The 19,799-nt window shown below is 46.5% G+C and overlaps 1 protein-coding gene and 1 non-coding gene across 2 annotated transcripts; both read left to right on the top strand.

Annotated features, from left to right (window-relative positions):
- The first annotated feature begins 3 nt into the window (after positions 1–3).
- Positions 4–15,605, top strand: PPIG (peptidylprolyl isomerase G). The gene is made up of 13 exons (XM_069982853.1): positions 4–255; positions 2,309–2,377; positions 2,937–3,011; positions 4,839–4,946; positions 5,027–5,071; positions 5,874–5,961; positions 7,072–7,101; positions 7,187–7,332; positions 9,781–9,973; positions 11,447–11,608; positions 12,250–12,319; positions 13,247–13,383; positions 13,990–15,605. Exons 2-13 carry the CDS (start codon positions 2,317–2,319, stop codon positions 15,158–15,160), a joined length of 2,286 nt encoding a protein of 761 aa, XP_069838954.1. The 5' UTR covers positions 4–255; positions 2,309–2,316; the 3' UTR covers positions 15,161–15,605.
- Positions 15,606–16,118: 513 nt separating this feature from the next.
- LOC138802253 (U2 spliceosomal RNA) lies at positions 16,119–16,308 on the top strand. Its single transcript, XR_011364722.1, has one exon. It is a non-coding gene; the product is annotated as a U2 spliceosomal RNA (small nuclear RNA).
- Positions 16,309–19,799: the final 3,491 nt, after the last annotated feature.

The following is a 19,799-nucleotide window of genomic DNA, read 5'->3' as shown; positions in this document are numbered from 1 at the left end:
ACGCGCAGCTTGGTCACGTGACCTCCGTCGGGGCGGCCATCTTCCCAGTGCACTGCTGCAGTTTGAGTAACGATTGGCTCGGCGTTCGCTCGCTGATGTCTGTGTGGTGTCCGCGCTCAGTGGTGAGCAGGGAGGCGGATCCGGTGTGCTATTAGTTGGGCTCCCGCACGCCTCTGCCGCCGCTTCCGTGAGTCCTTCACCTGCAGAGGGGAAAAAACCGAGCCGACCCTCGGCTTCCACGGCGTCCGCCTTCCGGTAAGTGGCCAGGACGTATTTGTTGCATGCACACATCGCTTCCTGCAACCGGGCCTCCTTCTGATCACAGATCCAGCTACACAGCAGTCTATAACTAACAATCTGCTCTATGGCTACAAATCCCAGCATGCACCGGGGCTGATATTATACACAGGCTTTCATTCATTGCAAATCAACTACAAATCCCAGCATGCACCTGAGCTTCTGAGCCTGATCAGCCCCAGTGCTAACATATGCTGGTACTTCCCTTGGAGCTATTTATTGCAGTAGAACTACACCTCCCAGCATGCATTAGTATCTGCAGCATGAGCTGTACAGCATGAGCCCCCACTTGTAAGGCATGCTGGGAGTTGTAGTTTTACAGTAGCCTAAGGTTGTAGACACAGTATTGGGGCTTGTAACATATTAGTCCAGGGATGGGGAACCTGTAGCCTTCTGTTCGGCTGTCCAGGCATGATGGGAGTTGTAGTTTTGCAACAGCCAGAGGCCTATTGTTCCCCATTCCAGCATTAGATGATAAGATGACGTGTATTTCCATGGGAGAACGAAGGAACACCTGGGGACCGCACCAGGAGAGGTGAGTATGTGCAGGAATCAAGGGGCCCCATGAATCCTAGCTATGCCCTGCTGACTGAATAGGGAAGAATAGTTCCACCGCGCTTTCTCTTTAACCGGTCAGGGTTCCGAGGAGTCAGACTATATAAAAGGGACACGGATGTTCATATCTGCACTCATTGCTGGGAGAAGTGGGCGCTTACGGGATGGACTGCCATGTTTTGTGTTACATACAGCAGGGAGAGAAGCGCTCAGCTGCGTGCTTCTCTCCACGGCTTGTCTGAGCAATAGGTTGGCATCTGTAAGACTGATCTGTATGGCGACCGACAGACTTCATTGGCCTTTTAAAAAAATGTTCTTTTGGGGGTTTCATCATTTTTCATCTTTACGAAGAGGCTTACAGGTTACTTTCTGTTCTTAAACACCTTGTGTAGTGTGAACAGGGCCCTGTGCAGAGGAGAGGATTATTGTATGGGAGTAATAAGAGAAATGTAGCTATAGGGGGGAACGTTGCAGGAATTAACACCTGGACCCCAACCCTGCAAAGCTTTTGACATATGGTATAATGCCAGTGACTGTTTAAAGTGACTGTACCACCAGGCCCAGGCTTAAGCACTGGAGGTGGGCCGACCCACCTTTAGTGGTAAGAAACTCCAGCCCCTCCATGACATGACTCCATTAAAATCAATGGAACCCTATTATAGAGGGGCTAGGGTTTCCTCCCACTAAGGGTGGGTCGGCCCGCCTCCAGTGCTTCAGCCTGTGCCTGGTGGTACAGTCACTTTAAGACCTGCAGTCAGTCAGTTAGACTCTGTTCACACTACAGAATCGTCCAAATCCTGCCTTCAATATCTATGAATAGTAGGGCTTGCGCACGAGCGCCAAACCTGCTTGGGGGGGGGGGGGGGGGGGGGAGTGTGAACGGAGCCTACCAGTAACATGTTCATGTGCCTAGGGTAGGAAGAGTTTGTTGGAGATGTATATTGTATAGGGATGAGCGAATGAACACTGTGCTAGGCTTGGTGGTTGGTTGGTTTGTCAGCCTGCTGCCTTTGAACTCTATGCCACTCCTCTCCTGGTGCCTGGAAAAGTTGGATCCAGTCATGGGAAACTTCCCAGTACTGGATGCAGCTTTTGCTGGCACAGAGCAGCATGGAGTTCAAAGGCAGCAGGCCAACAAGCAGACCCTAACAAAGCACTTTGTTAGTACTGTTAAAGGGGTTATCCAGCGCCACAAAAACATGGCCACTTTCTTCCAGAGACAGCACTACTCTTGTCTCCAGCTTGGGCGGAGTTTTGCTGCTTAGTTCTATTGAAGTGAATGGAGCTTAATTGCAAACCGCACCTGAACTGGAGACAAGAGTCGTGCTGTCTCTGAAAGAAAGTGGCCATGTTTTTGAAGCACTGGAAAAGACCTTTAATTCGCTCATCCCTAATGTTGTACATTTACTACATGCTGTTGTTGGGTGCTGAAATATTTTAATTTTATTTTTTTCAGTGGAAATCATGGGGGTCAAGGTGCAGCGGCCTCGCTGTTTTTTTGACATAACCATCAACAATGTACCAGGTAAGTGACTTATACGTTATAGCTATGCTGTATGGAAGATGGCGCTGCCTTCTAATTCATTGACGAAGACCTGACATCATGGGCTCTGTTATAGTAAAGGCCTTTTAAATGGTCCGACTATTGCACAAATAAGCGTCCTGCAATCGGCCCATGGAAGGGTCCATTTATACAGAAAGACTATCTGACAGAGATTTGAAGCCAAAGCCAGGAACAGACTATAAACAGAGATCAGGTCAAGCCTGAGATTTCTCCTTTTTTCTAATCCATTCCTGGCTTTGGCAGCCATTCTGTCCCATGTTAATTCACCCTTATAATGATGGAGCTGTCAGTGATCTTCTTGGCTCATCAGCCTAGTGGGAGCTGCAGGCTGCATTCAGGGGGCACTTACTCACTAGACCTCTTCTAGATGCTGTGCTACCCCAAAACTTGTGGAATCATATTTGAGTAAGAGACCGTGCTTTGTGGTTTGGGGGATTTTGTAGTATTTGCAGGACTGTCCTTAAGCCTACACCGCCTCTTGCTCAGGGAGGTTTCTAACCAGTGTTTTCTTTTCTTGCAGCTGGAAGAGTCGTCTTTGAACTGTTTACAGACGTTTGTCCAAAAACCTGTGAAAATTTCCGATGTCTCTGCACAGGTTGGTGGATGCATCTGTGTGTATGTGACTTTAAGGGCCCTATTCCACGGGCCGATGGGGGCCCGATAAACGATGTAAACGAGCGCTGATCTGCTAGATCTGCGCTCGTTTACTGGGCCTATTCCACGGCCCCGATGATCGTTAAGCGAGGGCTGCAGGGACATCGCTACCAATGCCCTTGCAGCCCTTGCACCATACATTACCTGTCAGGACTCCTCCTCCGCTACATCTTCCTCCCTGGGTCCTGCGGCGCAGCATCAGCTTCGTGCGGCCTGACTGAGCTGTCAGACTGCTCAGCCAATGACCCGTGGAGGAAGACTGAGCAGAGGAGAAGTCCTGCCAGGTAATGTATGCTGCTTCTCAAATCGTCAGTCGCCGCCGCACACCGCTATTCCACCGTAGCGATGCGTGGTGGGTGACCGATGATTTTAGGTATGGCCCTAAATAAACGATCAGCCGATGACACGATCATCGGCTGATCGTTTTCTCTATTCCACCGAGCGATAATCCGCCGATTTGGCCGATTATCGCTCCCGTGGAATAGGCCCCTTAGGAAAGATGTTACATGGGAACATTTATGCTGGGGCTCCTTTAGGTCACTTAAAGGGGCTCATCCGATCTAAAACTACTTGTCCCTTATTTACAGGATAGGGGACAAGTATGAGTATGAGCTCGACCCCTCGAGGGTCTCTGTGTATGCCCACCCACGACTATCTTCATAACAATGGGCGGGGGGGGGGGGGCACGTGTTTTACCCCTTTTGAGGCTGTGTTCACACTACGTATATTTCAGTCAGTATTGTGGTCCTCATATTGCAACCAAAGCCAGGAGTGGATTAAAAACACAGAAAGGCTCTGTTCACACAATGTTGAAATTGAGTGGATGGCAGCTATTTAATGGCAAATGTTTGCTGTTATTTTAGAACAACGGCTGTTATATTGAAATAATGGCCGTTATTTACTGTTATATGGCGGCTATCCACTCAATTTCAACATTGTGTGAGCAGATCCTTTCTGTGTTTTTAATCCACTCCTGGTTTTGGTTGCAATATGAGGACCACAATACTGACTGAAATATACGTAGTGTGAACCCAGCCTCAAGCTGCGTTCAAAAAAGGACATTGTTGTGACCCCAATGAACAAACCTTAGTGTCACTGTCATTTCAAACTTTGTAATTGGGTTTATTACCAGAAAAATAAATTTTTATTATGAAAAAGCAATTTGAAGCTCTCCCTCCTGTCTTCATGGTTTTCTATGGAGAGGGGAGGGGTGGAGAGAGATGAGGCACCAAAACAGGACAACAAAGAGTTAATTTACAGCTACATCACCGGGCTATCTCCTCTGAAGTCAGCACTGACCTCTCTGACCTCTGAATACCAGCTTTCACACAGGTCCTGCTGTGTAATCCTTTGTTCTCTGCTGGCAACAAATCTCCCTCCTCCCCCCTTCCCTTTCCATAGAACAGACAGGGCACGACTGATGTAAAAGAGTCAAGATTTCCTGATAATGAGCAGTGAGGGAGGGAGGGGGGGGCCTGGGGGAAGGCTTTTTGAATGCAGATAATGGCATATTTGCCTAATAAACCCAATTACAAAGTTTCTTAAAATCGCCTGCACTATTGATTTCTGCAACAACAACAACAAAAAAATATGACAGTGACACTTTAAGTCTCCCAGCTAGATGGCCAGTAATTTCTCTTTAGGCCAAAAAACCTCTATAACCCACATAGTCTGCCCTGTACCTGGATGGTAAACACGGATCTAGAGCTCATTCTTATAGCTTCGCATCTTATTTTACCTCTGTGTCTTTCACTGTTTTCCTCCCTAGGTGAGAAGGGCATTGGGAAAACCACACAGAAGCCGCTGCATTACAAGAACTGCTTGTTTCATAGAGTGGTGAAGGATTTCATGATCCAGGGAGGAGACTTTAGTGAAGGTAGGCTAAGGTTTGTCCGCAGGGTTCCGTTTGTCTTGGAGGTAAACTACTATTACACTGTGCGATTTTTCTACTTCCAGGAAACGGGCGAGGCGGAGAGTCAATATATGGAGGCTTCTTTGAAGGTATGTAACCCATTTATATTGTTTTAGTCTTCTACTTAATGTTGATCAAATGGATAAAGATATGTCGTCTCCATGGTTACAGACTACAAACCGACCCCTCATAGTCTCATACTGCTATGTGCTACTTTTAAGGAAACCTGAAATCACTTTCTTGCTGCCAGAACCACAAGTCATCCTGGTTCCCAGTCCCTTGATTAACAGATCTCGCCCTATAACCAAATGGACAGATTTAATAATTAAAGGGGTTATCCATCGCTACAAAAACATGGCCACTTTCTTCCATAGACAGCACCACTCTTGTCTCCAGTTTGGGTGCAGGTTTTGTAACTCTGTTCCATCGAAGTGAATGGAGCTTAAAGGGGTACTCCGGCCATACAGTATAATCTGTGTACGGCCAGGGAGGGGGTTGAAATAGAAGCCGGTGGCGACTTACCTCCCCGGTTCCAGCGACGGCCACTGGATCGCGACGCCCGTTACCCCGTCCCGCAACAGCTTCCTGGTTAGAGCTGCGGCATTAGACGTGACGTCTCAAGGCAGCTCAGCCATTCAGCGGCCAAGGCGGGACTCCGCTACAACCGCTGAATGGCAGAGCTGCCTTGAGACGTCACGTTTCAAGCCGCAGCTCTAACCAGGAAGGGGACTGGGGTACAGGGCGGCACGGTACAGCTGAATAACCCCTCTCTGATGGGACAGAGAGAAGATGCCAAGCACCACCAAGATGATTCACTCCGCATAAAAGTGATGACAAGTTACCTTTAATCCACGCCTCTGCTTTCTAACCTGCGATGTCGCTTTCTTCCAGATGAGAGCTTCTCGGTTCAGCACAACAAGGAATTCTTGCTGTCCATGGCCAATAGAGGCAAAGACACCAATGGATCACAGTTCTTCATGTGAGTAGTTATTAGGACATCCCCAATCCATATTTCCAACACCAGATTAGTCCTGCAATGCTGCATATGCAGCCGAATCTTTGTACTTGGGAAATACTTAGTAAAGAATCAAAAGTTCACAAGGTCCAAGAAAAATATCACAAGGTCCGCACCACTATTTCTTACACCTGCACTACTATCAGAGTTCTACCACGTTCTTTAAAGCGTAACTGTCATTTTTCTGAAAACAATAAAGTGAAATAAGTAAATAAATAAAACAAGTGATTTTAAGAAACTCTGTAATAGGTTTTATGTTCCAAAAGAGTTTCCTGTACTGAAAAAGCTGATTTTCTAGGTTCCCCCCTCACTGCAGAAGAAGCAGGATTTCTGTGTCCATTATGGTCTATGGAGAGGGGAGGGGCTGAGAGGAGTGAGAGCAGGGAGCAGTCCTGCACAGCACAACACCCTGCAAGTTCCTAGATAAGCACTGACCTTTCTGACCCCTTAATCCAGCCTTTTAGGTGCCCAGACAGTCTACAAACAGTTGACCTTCATGTCTCCTCTTCCTGCTCATTCATCTCACGCGGCCCCTCCCCCCTCCATAGGATATAATGGACACCGCAGAACCCGTCTTCACCGACTTCTTTATAATGAAGCTGAATTTGCCTGATAATGCACAGATAAGAATTGTGGGGGGGGGGGGGGGGGGGGGGGGGGGGAGGCTGGGAAATTGCTTTTTGAGTACAGAAAGAGGCTTTTTTGTCTAATAAAACCTATTACAGAGTTTATTAAAATCGCTTATACTACTGAATTCTGCAAAAAAAAAAAGACAGTTACACTTTAATATCAATTAAATGCTACATGTCACAGACCTGATGAAGTTTTATCGATCTGAGAGTTCTGACTGCAATGGATCCCCACTCATTGTCTATGTGAGCCCCATAGACTTACATTGTGAGTCTTTCTTGATCACATCAGGAGAGAATGTATGAGCAGACTATTTCTGCCTCCTTCTAAGCACGCTTTTCAGCACCACGTGCCCCCTTATTTTAATTGAATTGAATAAAATTTTATTGAGTTGACTTTATTTTTTTTTCCATTTTCTGCTTCGGTTTCTCCGAACCCCTTCAGAACAACAAAGCAAACGCCTCATTTGGACGGGTAAATATTGCTCGCATACTTCTTTTACTTTTTAGCATGTCTGCTATGTCTGGTGATTGACCCCCATCATCTTTTGTCTTTATAGGCTTCATGTTGTTTTTGGGCAATTAATATCTGGTCAGGAAGTGGTAAGGGAGATTGAGAACCAGAAAACAGACGCCTCCAGCAAACCATCAGCGGAAGTCAGGATACAGAACTGTGGAGAGCTCGTCCAGGTTCAGAAATCAAAATGTGAGAATTTTTTTTTCTTTTTAAAACATAACACACAGTACCCATGTAGTGTTCACACGGTTCCCACGTAGTGCAGATTTTCATAGGGATTGAAAAAAATCCAAAAACCTTGGTTTTTTACCATATGCAAATAGGGATAGACCTATTTTTCAAGTTTAAAGTGACTGTACCACCAGGCCCAGGCTTAAGCACTGGAGGCGGGCCGACCCATCCTTAGTGGGAAGAAACACCAGCCCCTCCATGGCATGACTCCATTAGAATCAATGGAACCCTATCATAGAGGGACTAGGGTTTCCTCCCACTAAGGGTGGGTCGGCCCGCCTCCAGTGCTTCTGCCTGGGCCTGGTGGTACAGTCACTTTAACCAGGCAGAGAGACCCAAAGGGAAACCTTTTTACTTTTTAAATGGACACTGTGCCTTTTAGAGGGGTTATCCAGCGCTATCCAGTTTGGGTGTAACTCTGTTCCATTGAAGTCAATGGAGCTTAATTGCAAACCGCACCTGAACTGGACATAAGAGCGGTGCTGTGTCTGGAAGAAAATGGCCATGTTTTTGTAGCGAAGGATAAATTTAATAAACTTTTACTTGTGAGAAGTTTTCATGGGTTCGGGTTTGGGCGTTCAGATTCACACAGAGCATTATGTAGAAGCAGGAAAAACACTTCACTCCTTGTGTCGCTGCAGGAATTGCGATCCACTGTAAGTAGCGAAATGAAGATTGCAAGGAGCTGGGGAGTGAAGTGCTTACCAGAGTTCTTCTCCTTCTGTCTAACAATTATGGGGGGGGGGGGGGGTCTGAACACCCAGACCCCAACCAATTAGAACTTTTGACATGTCAAAGGTATTTTTAAAGTGACAGGCACGATTTAAAGGGAACCAATCACGCCGAAATTGCCCCCATTGATAAGGAAGCGTGCTGGTACATCAGCCAGCACGCTTCCCAAACATCCCCCTGTCCCCTCCGTCCCCTCTTTTGTTAGCCCGTAATCTTACTTTTGTGATGTCCCGCGCCGTATGCTAATCAGCCCTAAGTAGTCCGGGTGGGCTGAACTAGTCAAGGTGGGCTGTACTAGTCACGGGCCTGGGCGCTGTAATCACGCCCAGAGGGGCGTGATTCAAAGACCTTCGCTCCACCGACGTCATCTCTGGCCCGCGTTCATGTCGGCGGCGCGCCGCGTCTTTCGCATGCCGCGCATGCGCAGTACGGCGGGAGAAGACGCTGACGTACTGTGCGCGGCGTGCGGAAGACGTCGGCGTTGGAACGCAAGCGCCGCTAACGTCTTCCGCACGACGCGCACGCGCAGTACGTCAGCGTCTTCTCCCGCCGTACTGCGCATGCGCGGCATGCGAAAGACGCGGCGCGCCGCCGACGTGAACGCGGGCCAGAGATGACGTCGGTGGAGCGAAGGTCTTTGAATCACGCCCCTCTGGGCGTGATTACAGCGCCCAGGCCCGTGACTAGTACAGCCCACCTTGACTAGTTCAGCCCACCCGGACTACTTAGGGCTGATTAGCATACGGCGCGGGACATCACAAAAGTAAGATTACGGGCTAACAAAAAAGGGGACAGAGGGGACAGGGGGATGTTTGGGAAGCGTGCTGGCTGATGTACCAGCACGCTTCCTTATCAATGGGGGCAATTTCGGCGTGATTGGTTCCCTTTAATACTGTTTTAAACTGAGCTAAGGCTTTGTTCACAGGTTGAAAACCTGAACTAGAACCTGCTATTTCCTAATGTTAATGGCTAATTGTTTGTTTACAGAGAGAGATTTATCTGACAGATCCTTGAAGCCAAAGCCAGGAACAGACTATAAACAGAGAACAGGTCATAAAGAAAAGACTGAGATTTCTCCTCTTTTTAAATCCATTCCTGGCTTTAACTTCAAAAATCTGTCAGCTAAATGCGTCGAAAGGTTGCGCGATTCTGTAGGCAGGCTTCCTTTAAGTATTCCCCCCAGGAAGTATTGCCAGTATGATGCCACACCACATAACTTGTCACTTTGGGTCGTCAGATCTATAGTCAGGCCAGGAATTGCATCCATAATGCCACTACTACAATGTGTATGTGATGTGCTTGTGTAAAAGTGCCCTTAGATAGTATTTAGCGGGGTAGATTATTAGGCATAATGGGGGAGATTTATCAAACATGGTGTAAAGTTAAACTGGCTCAGTTGCCCCTAGCAACCAATCAGATTCCACCTTTCATTTTCCAAAGAGTCTGTGAGGAATGAAAGGTGGAATCTGATTGGTTGCTAGGGGCAACTGAGCCAGTTTCACTTTACACCATGTTTGATAAATCTCCCCCAATGTATACACCAGTTGGCCGGATTGCAGTTTTATAAGCCAGAGCCTGTGTACAAGGAGCCTTAGTATGTGTAGATGTAGTATGACAACAAGGATTCGCCCATAAGAATTATCTTAAAATATTGTAATCTTTCACCTTTGTTAGCTAAGAAAGAGAAGAAGAGACACAAGTCCTCCTCATCCAGCGACACCGACGGCTCAAGCGATTCTGACTCGTCTTCAGAATCATCTTCTGACTCTGATGAAGAGAAAAAATCAAAGAAGAAAAAGAAGAAACATAAGAAAACTTCAAAGAAACAGAAAAAGGATAAAAAAAAGCAGAAAAAGAATAAGAAAAGGTGAATTGAGATTCTGTGTCCTGGTCTGCAGGGGGGCATATAGATAAAGCACAGAATCCCACTGAACAGGAGAACAGGGATCCTGTGCTCCACATTAATCTAATGTGCATGGAGGACTCTTTATCTGTCGGGAAAGAAAAAGATTGGGCATGTTGGATTTAAACTTGCTTACCCCTTTGTTCTCTGAGAGAGAAGCTGCTGCAGAGGTGTCTGGCAGTTGCTCACCCCTTCTCTCTGTATTCAGAACCCCTGATGATGTGCATGGAGAGAGATAGCTGCCCCATGAGTTTGTCATATCCTCCTCCATTGGATGCCTTCTCACGAAAAGGGAAGCCATCCAACCAGTGTAGGGCCCAGAGCTAAATTAGTACAGACAACCGGGCCACCATATGCTGTGTATGAAGTGTCTCATTTTCTTGTTAGATAAATTTTAGCAAAATGTTGAATAAAGATGGCCAACCCCTGTAAAGGAGAAGTCTGGCGATTTGATAAAATCTGTCAGCCTGCAGGGGAAGGGGGGAAATGAATCACAAGTAGGCACTTACCTCTCCTCGGGAGCGGCCGCGGGACCCCCGCCAAAAGTCATTTTCCCCCGAGTTGTTATCATGTCACGACTTGGGGGTAAAATGCCTTACCCAGCTGACGGACTGGCTGCTCAACCAAACAGTGATTGGAGCAGCGTCCCGCCCCAGTCACTGGTTGGTTGAGCGGCCAGTCCATCAGTCGGGTTGTGACATGGATACCCTGGAGCCTGGCGGGGGTCCTGCAGCTGCTCCAGCCATTCACCCGCGGGCACAAGGAGAGGTAAGTGCCTACTTGGCAATCAGTTTCCCTCCTTCCCCTGAAGGCTGCAGGATTTTATCAATTGCCAGAATTTTAAGATGTTGTTTTAAAGGGGTACTCTGGGCTGGGAGGCTTTTTCGCCTATGGCCGTGGAGAAGGTTTCAAGTCTGCTCAGCCAGTCAGATCCCGCCTTTGCCACTGACTGGCTGAGAGGACTTAAAACCTCACGTCTCAAGCCCGTGTCAGAGACCAGGAAAGCGGCCAGGCAGCGCGGACCAGAGCAGCGCGATCTGGGACCCAGCGCTAGAATCGGGGAGGTAAGTAGACGTCGTTGCTCTTGTCCACGTCCTCCCTGGCCATAGGCAAAAAAAGCCCCCCAGCCCGGAGTACCCCTTTAACTTAAACCTCGAGATGTGTGAACAGGACAAGTTCTTTAATTCACAAAATAAAAGCTTAACTTTTGTAATAAGTTCTGTGTACATAGTTAGACATTAAAGTTCCCCTACAGGCAGATGATACTGAAGAGGTTAGTGAAACAGCATCTGAACTAATGTTGTTTACAGGGAGGAAAACGCCTTCTTATTTGCTTAAATGTTTAGTTTACATATGGCCGGACATGAGTTGTTGCCGCATGCTCTGTTTCCTGGGTATTGGTGGTTTAACATGATTTGTCTATTTTTTTTCTGCAAGTTCTGAGAGTGAAAATGAAGATCAAGAACTTCAGGTGACATCCACTGTCCGTCCAGAGGAGATCCCCACTGTACCAGAAAACAAGTTTTTGATGAGAAAGAGCCCTCAAAGAGCCGAAGAGAATGAGAGCAGAGTAAACAACCGAGAACGTGAGCGGGAAAGGTGAGTGCTGTGTGCATGGCTTCCTGAGGCTTGTACTGCCAATGTCTAGAATCCTTCACTTCTCCACTAGTGACCAGGCTGCAATCGTATGTATCCATCCATGTATGCATGTATCCATCAATCATATGACTGCCTTCTCTCTGTGGGCGCTTAGATGGCCTGGGACTTCCTATTTTCAGACGTTTTTTTGAGGGGAAAAAAAGTGTCAGAAAACAGGAAGTGCTGTGTTTTCCATGATAACTAAAAAAATAAATAATGAATGTATATTGCAAATTTGCTTTATATCACATCTACTGCTGATTTAGAAGTTAAGAGTTATAACGACAGGGACACTTTAAAGCGTCCCCATCATTTAGAAAAATGTTAACACGTCAGAGAGACCTCAAAAGTTCAGATTGCTTGGGGTCTGGGTTTTCAGTACTGCCAGCATGGGCACACAGTAGTGCACTACAGAGATCACGGACACACGGGAAGTGAAATGTGCCACCATGTGTTTCTCCCAACGATATCTAGAGACTAGTTGTGGTCTGAACACTCTGACCCCTAGTAATGTGAATGATAGCTGGCTCTAATATGCCTATTTCAGTGTTACTATTACTTATATGGTTAAAATTTATTTATTTCTCTTATTTTTTCATTAGTTCTTCACTATATCAGCGAAGACTCTTAGTAACCAGATCTGGAAGGAAGATCAAGGGAAGAGGCCCCAGAGTAAGTGTTTATTTCCCCTCTTAAGTTGTCTCTGGGATTTGTACATGGAGGAATCATCCAGTTTAATCCCTGTCTTGACCCCAATGGGGACCATAGAATGGGAGTGCTGATTCACACAGTTTCATGATGTAATTATAGTGTGTAGAGGTGCCTGCACAACGTTATATGGAGATCTGCAGAATTTTTCTTAAAGGGGAATGATGAGAAGGTTAGATGACTTCAACCAGCTGAACCACTGTACCACTGGGGATGCTGAGAAGGAAGGTATGTCTTACCTTCTTCCTCGGCGTTAGTCACGCGCTGTTAGTCGGGGTAAATCCAGCTCCAGAGCATGCACTGCCACGGCATCCAGCCTGCCCCTTCTAATGATAACCGATGGAGGGGGTGGGCCGGATGATGCAGCAGTGCTCCTAAGGATGCTCCAGAATGGAGTTTACCCCAACTTACAGTGCGGGAATGGCATAGAGGAAGAAGGTAAGACACATACCTCCACAGCGTCCCTGGCACTACAGGGGGCTATCAGAAGGTTAGAGTCGTCCAACTTGCTGATAGTTGTAATACTCTGCAGCATGCACTGTGGTTCTCTATATAGGTTGTACGCAAAGCTACAGAGCGTCTGATAGCCTCCTTTCCAATCTTTTGGTTATTTATTTCCCTTTTACTTGTTCAGCCACAACCTTTTCCACAGAGATCTATAGAGGGTGCAGTCACATCCGTCCTGTCCACTATGCATACACCCCCTTTTACATAGTCAGTAGATCATGTAAGTGATGTGTGACATCCGATAAATAATACTAATGTTCCCCTTCTTTATAGCCATCACCCTGCTCCCATACAAACCACTGTTCCCCCACTCTTCTACATCTGTTCACTTTTGTTAGTTGAGAAGTTAAACTTTGTCTAAAACTTTTTCCTTTGAATTTTTAGCGCTACCGTACACCCTCAAGGTCTAGATCTAGAGAACGTTTTAGAAGAAGTGAGACCCCTCCACACTGGAGACAGGAAATGCAAAGAACGCAGAGAATGAGATATTCTAGTGGAGAACGCTGGATCAAGGGAGATAAGTATGTTGCTTTTTCAGGGGTTTTTTTCCCCCCACTTGTAGCTAGGTCTACATTTGTCCAGCAATCCAGCATGCCATCTGTCATGCAAGAAGGCCAAGCCAGAGGGCAACCATGCTGGTCTGGCACTGTGCCCAATTTCAGCCTATGTGGCAACTGATGCAGAATATCCAGCCTGCTGCATTAGGCCTCCTAAAATACCTGCCCGGATGTAGCCCAATAAATTTACCGTCATCAGTTGCATCTTATTTTACAGCATGTGCACATACCAACGAGGTATAGAGAAAATGCAACCCTGGCCTAATGCTGGAGGGCCTCTATAGGCAATGTCTAAGTGCAACTGTACTACTACTCTCATTACTTTTCAAAGTTTTTAAAGTGTCATTTTACCAAACTTTTGACATGTCATCGAGACTGTTGTAGACCATTTAAAAGGAGCCGGTCTTACACTAGGCATCATCATCTCAGTGACAGGGCAAGAATCTTTTTTTTTTTTTTTTTCCTTCAGTTACTAGTAATTTATGTTTCTCCTTGTTGGGACACTTATCATTATGTCTTGGAAAGAATAGCTGATATACGTGTATTTTTTATTTTTATTTTTTTTTACAGGAGTGAATTAAATGACAAAGACATCCAGAAAAGTCCTGTTCGAGGAAGAGAGAGGAAGCAATCAGATCAAAGAGAAGAATCTGAGAGTCCGCACAAAAGAGGTGATCATGGGAGAAAAAGTAAAGACCGCAAACCAAGCAGCAAGGACAGGGAGTCTAAAGACGCAGAACACGATGAAAAGCGGAACAGGAGTAGAAAAAGAACAACTTCAGAAAGGAGGAGCGACAGCAAAGAGAACTTAAGAAACAACAGAGATGATAAGCAAAGCAAACGCGATGAAAGGAGCAGTTCAAGAAGTAAGGAAAGGGGACACGAGAGGAGAAAAGATAAAGACAAGCACTCAAATAACAAAGCAAAAGATAGAGAGAGAAGCAGGAGTAAGGAAAGGTCCCGGCATGGTACATCAAAGAGCGAAAGAGGAAGGAGTAAAAGTAAGGAAAGGGATAGAAGCAAAGAGCGAGGTAAAAGCAAAGAGCGAGGTAAAAGCAAAGAGCGAGGTAAAAGCAAGGAACGCGACAAAAGCAAAGAGAGGCACGATAAAGCTAAGAGCAAGGAACGAGAATCTGAGAAAACAAAGCATACATCTAGTAGTAAAACCAAGGAGAGGAGCAAAAGCCGAGAGAATAGTAGAAGAGCTCGATCAAGAAGTAGGGACAATGACAGAACAAAGAGTCAAGATCATGCAAGAAGCAGGGACAGAGAAACGAAGAGAAGAGGTCGTTCCAGGTCCAGAGAGAGAAAGGGAACTCCAGAGAGGTCCAGAAATAAGAGAAGTAGAAGTAGGCGAGGCTCAAAATCTTCAGATAGGGAGGTCAGTCAAAGCAAAAGCAAAGACTCTTCCAGAAGAGAAGAAAGTAGTTCTCACAAAAAAACCTCAGAGCAGGAAAGCCATAAAAAGAGGCAGTCTCGCAGCAGTAGCCCGGAGAGTAAGAGGGTCCGGAGGTCCAGTAAAAATCATGTAAGTCCAGATTCCAATACGGTACATAGTACTTATAAAGAAGATCGCTCTTCTCACCGAAGGAGTCGAGACCGGGAGAAAAGAAGGTCTTCGCATGACAAGGAAAGCAGCAGAAAATCACGCAGTCGAGAACGGGATTCTTCCCATGCAAAGGAAGCAAAATTAAACAACCAATCAAGTCCTATGAGTCTTGATAGCAAGAATGAGAAGTGAAATATACATACCACCTACATTTACCCTAATGGACATTCAGCTTTCTGTTTGTGGGGTTTTTTGTTTTCTTTTTCTTTTTTTTTTTTTTTAAGTATAAACTTTATGTTCAACGTTTTTGATAAGCCTCGGTCTGGATCATTTGTATTCATGAAGTTTTAATAAACTATCCCCAAAAAAATAATTTTTAGATGTAAAGTTGTGTCTAACAGAGGATGACTCCTGTGTTTTTTTTTTTTCATTTTTTTCCCCCCCTCTTCACCTCCCCTGTGTAATTTGACTGCTTAAATAGACAAAATATATTTTCTGTTAGAATATAAAAAAAGTGCATGTTCTATGATTAAAATGATGCTTTCTGGGCATACCAGTCATCCTGTTTTAATGGCATGTTCATAGTAGAGGCATTTGATTGTATGGTACTGTGCATTAAAGGCCAATTTTTTTTCCACATGGAACTGTGAGTTTTGGCCTTGATGAAATACTGAAAATACACAGTAGCACAAGTTTTTTTACATCTGTGATCGGTATACGCCAAGACGCGTATAGAATTGTGTAAGGCTGTTTACTCCATTATTGGTCTATGCATTTGAGATACACTTTATTTGTTTGGTTCCATTTTAGCAGGGATTGAAATCAGAGGGAAAAGGGGAGAAAAAACAGGATTTTTGCATACACTATAGATATATAAGTACAGAGTTGCTGGAGAGCTGCATTATTGGACTAAAAAAAAAAAAACACCCTGCTTATGTCATATAAAAAAATGTAATCCTAGAGCAGTATTCACATCAGCATCTTTGTTTATATTGTTCTGCTCTATTATAGAAAAAAATTAATGATAGAAGATATGTTAATAAAGGATGCAAACAACGCTTACTGGATTTGCCAGGTTTTTGTCATGATGTCCTGTGATTATGATGGACGCTGCAATGGGAGTTCTTTAAAAAAACAAACAGAAAAAAACACAGCTTTTTATCCTTTTGGCTAAGATTAAGTGTAGTATCTGTTCAGTTTAATATCTAATATGTCCCCTATCCGGTGACGATATCTTAAGTGGATTTTCACAACTGGGAGATGGGAAAAAAAGCTTGCTCTGTCCTCTCCAGGCATGGACCTGGTATTGCAGTGCCTTACTGGTAATTGATGTGGTCCATAAGAGCACTAGCTGAGTGTGACCATTTTATAAACCTTATAAATCTGAATCCTGATGTGTGCCACTTTTCTTATATATACAGACATAATCCAAATTAGGTAGTATCGTTAAAGTGAGTGCCACGACTTCCGGTTCCGGCGCAGCCATGTGAAGCAGCACGGCAGCGGAGCTCCCGGTCTAAAGCGGCACCATACCTTGCATAACTGCCATCAGCGGCGACAGACCAGCCTGGGGAGACACGGAAGCAGGAGATCTTCAGGGGTGACGATCGGATGGAGCGTTACTTGCTCCGTAGCACCCAGAAGCAGCCGCAGCTGTCGGGCCTCGTGACGGCAGGGGGACCCAACATGGCGCCGGAGGAGGAAGGCGCTGTTATACACGGCTCCCAGCCGGCACCTGAGCACAGGACGGAGGCAGACTCTGAGCAGCGGCAATCTTCACAGCAGGCACCCGCGGGACAGGCACATTCTCCTGATGAGATAAGGGGAGAGAAGGTGCCGGATGCCAGCCAGGACCCACAGCAAGAGGGAGTCAGCGCGGCTGCAGTAGACCTCAATGACGGTAATCAGCCTCATTACCCACCGGTGGGAGTACCGCAATCTGCTCCTGTAGCACAGGGGGTCCCATGCCAGCAATCAGCCCTAGCAGCAAGAGCTGACCATATGCCCCAGAACCCACTACAGGGTACCATGGCACTATCAGGGTCTCAGCCCCAGCTCCCAGTTCATGCTAAGGAACATGACGTGTGTTCAACCATCAACACACTTACTGGAAGGACATTCCCCTCTGGTTGATTATAAGCTTCTGGCAGCTGCAGTTACACAGCACATAATCCCTGACATGCAGAGAATAATTGAGGATGCTTTCAAGACCTCTCTATCCCAGATACGCAAAGAGGTTACTGACCATTCTAATAGACTTGCAGCAGTAGAACCCCGCGTTTCTGCCCTAGAAGATGAAAATGACTTTCTCCGCTCCCGTTTGCGCCAATGGTATGATGACACTGGGGTCATGGAGGATAAAATAGACGATTTGGAAAATCGTTCCAGGAGAAACAATCTGCGCATCATAGGGATCTCGGAAAAAGTGGGCACAGCTGATTTACAACCGTTTTGTGAACGTGACATGCCGAGGGCGCTAGGACTACCGCATGCATGCAGAATTGAACGGGTGCACCGACTGGGTCCGCCCCCCAATATTCGTGAGAATGCACGAGCTACTGTGAATGTGAGACCCCGCCCAGTTATTTTTCGCCTGTTGGATTTTAATGATAAAACTGCCATCCTGCGAGCCTACCGGAAGAGAACACAGCCTTTGGAGATAAAGGGCATGCGCCTCATGATATTTGAGGACTTCTCTGCTGAAGTCACAAGACGACGCAGGGCTTTCAGCGATGTGTGCACAGCATTGTTCAAGGCTAAAAAGAAGTTCCAACTGCAGTATCCAGCCACCCTCCGCATATTTCATGCTGACGGCACGGTATCTACTCACAAATCACCTAAGTCAGCGGAGGAGGCCATCAGAAGACAGGAGTCTTCTTTGGAGTCACAGCCACCAAGCCGGCGGTCACAGAGCGGAGACACTCAAGTCCCTGTATCTCGCCGGAGACAGTCCTCGCCTAAGGAGCAGCGCAGACGCCCGAGACGTGCCAGACGCAACAGACGCCTCTCCAGGTCTCCTTCTCCGGACACAGCTCGTAGTTGAAGGGGGTGAGCCCCCGCCGTCTGAGGAACATTGAGCAAGTAACTTTGCTGGCACATAGCCAGATTACTACTGTCATACCTTTACTCTATTTTTCCCTCCTACAGTTGCGGAACTGCTTCTGGTTTGCTCCCTAGGGCATTTAGCTACCTTTCCCCATGTGATGGTGCCCCTACGGGACCCCGTGACATGGCTGAAAAAAGCGAAGTCTCACACTCAAAGATGGAGGAACAGCCTCTAAACATCAGGCTCCCTCATGAGTTGACAAAATGTTTTTTTGTTATGATATGTTATTGTTTTTCTGTGTTTCAGGCTTTGTTCTCAAGGACCGCAGGATGTAGCTTTGGGGACACATGCTCCTCTTGCTTTCCTGGGGGGGGGGGTGCGGGGGAAATCCAACCATGCTCTGAGTCTATCCTGGGTCCGCCACATAGACGGAGGCAGGATGATTCTCTCTCTGGTCGTTTTTTTACTGCAACTTATCTTTGCATTCTATCTTTGTCCTGAACCATCATGGTACGCTGCGTGACATGGAACGTCAAGGGGTTGAAGTCACCTAACAAACGAGTGCAGCTTCTCCGCTTCTTAAAGCGGTACCACCCCGACATAGTACTGATGCAGGAAACCCACCTCTCCGCAGAGGACATGGATAGAATGAAAAGATTTTGGGTGGGTAGTATATTTGGTTCTCCATCGGTAAATGGTAAAGCAGGTGTGATCACATTGATTCATAAATCTTTCCAGTTTCAGCTGATGTCTCACACACATGATGCAGAGGGCAGGGTATCGCACTTAATTATAGATCACCAGGGGGACCAATATAGTTTCTTTAACATTTATGCCCCGAATGGAGAAAACAAGAGTTTTTTTGCGGGATTGGCCGACATGATTAACGCAGATGTCACTCACAGGAAAATAGTGGGAGGAGATTTTAATACAGTTCTTGACCCGAGAGAAGATAGGAAGGGGCCCTCACGAGAGAGTGTGCAGCCTCGCTCTAGGGATAGAGTGCTACCGGGCTTCCTGGAACAAACGGGTCTGGAGGACGTCTGGCGCCTCACTCACCCAGCCGAGAGGGACTACACCCACTTCTCCCACCCCCAACAATCCTGGTCCAGAATAGACTACCTACTATCCAGCCAGATACTCAGTCGTAGGGTAGAGTCGGTGAAACACGGAGACCTTGTCATTACTGATCACTCTCCAGTCATACTTAATCTGTACCCGTCCTGCCCAATGGGGGTTGACTATATCTGGAGGTTTCCCTCCTTTATGACAGATGACGAGACATTCAAGGAGCTCCTGAGGGGGTGGTGGACAGAATTTGATTATTACAATGCGGAACACAAATCCACTCCACAATTATTTTGGGAAACCGGAAAAGTCGTCCTTAGAGGCAAATTGATAGCCCATATTACCTCAATGAAGAAAAAAACCGCCTCTCACTACAAACAGGCGAGTGATCGCCTCAGATGTGCTTACACAACCTTTTTGGGAGATCCGTCAGATTCCTCCAGAGAAGCCTGGCAGGCGGCTAGGGACGACTATGAACTCTGGCTAGAGAGGCGGGATGGGGTGTATCGCTCCCAATGCGAGGTGGAATTTTTTCGCCATGGCAATAAAGCGGGTAAACTGTTGGCTAGATTAGCCAGGGGTAGACACCCTCCGGCACATGTCTTGGCACTGAGAGACCAGCAGGGGGCCTTACACGCCACCCCGACTCAGATTAACAAAATTCTGGGAGACTATTACACATCATTATACTCACGACCCCCCCGGGAGACGGGTTCC

The sequence above is a fragment of the Dendropsophus ebraccatus genome, chromosome 9, assembly GCF_027789765.1.
Source record: "Dendropsophus ebraccatus isolate aDenEbr1 chromosome 9, aDenEbr1.pat, whole genome shotgun sequence".
Lineage (NCBI taxonomy): Eukaryota > Metazoa > Chordata > Amphibia > Anura > Hylidae > Dendropsophus > Dendropsophus ebraccatus.
Note: the sequence above shows the minus strand (reverse complement) of the source record. Positions and strands in the feature narration are given on the sequence as shown.

Bases quoted from the DNA above. Each gene is read 5' to 3' on its own strand.
- PPIG (XM_069982853.1), top strand. From the start codon at position 2,317: ATGGGGGTCAAGGTGCAGCGGCCTCGCTGTTTTTTTGACATAACCATC. The intron at 5,962-7,071 runs GTGAGTAGTTAT...GAACCCCTTCAG, and splicing joins AATGGATCACAGTTCTTCAT to AACAACAAAGCAAACGCCTC. The intron at 11,609-12,249 runs GTGAGTGCTGTG...TTTTTTCATTAG, and splicing joins CGAGAACGTGAGCGGGAAAG to TTCTTCACTATATCAGCGAA.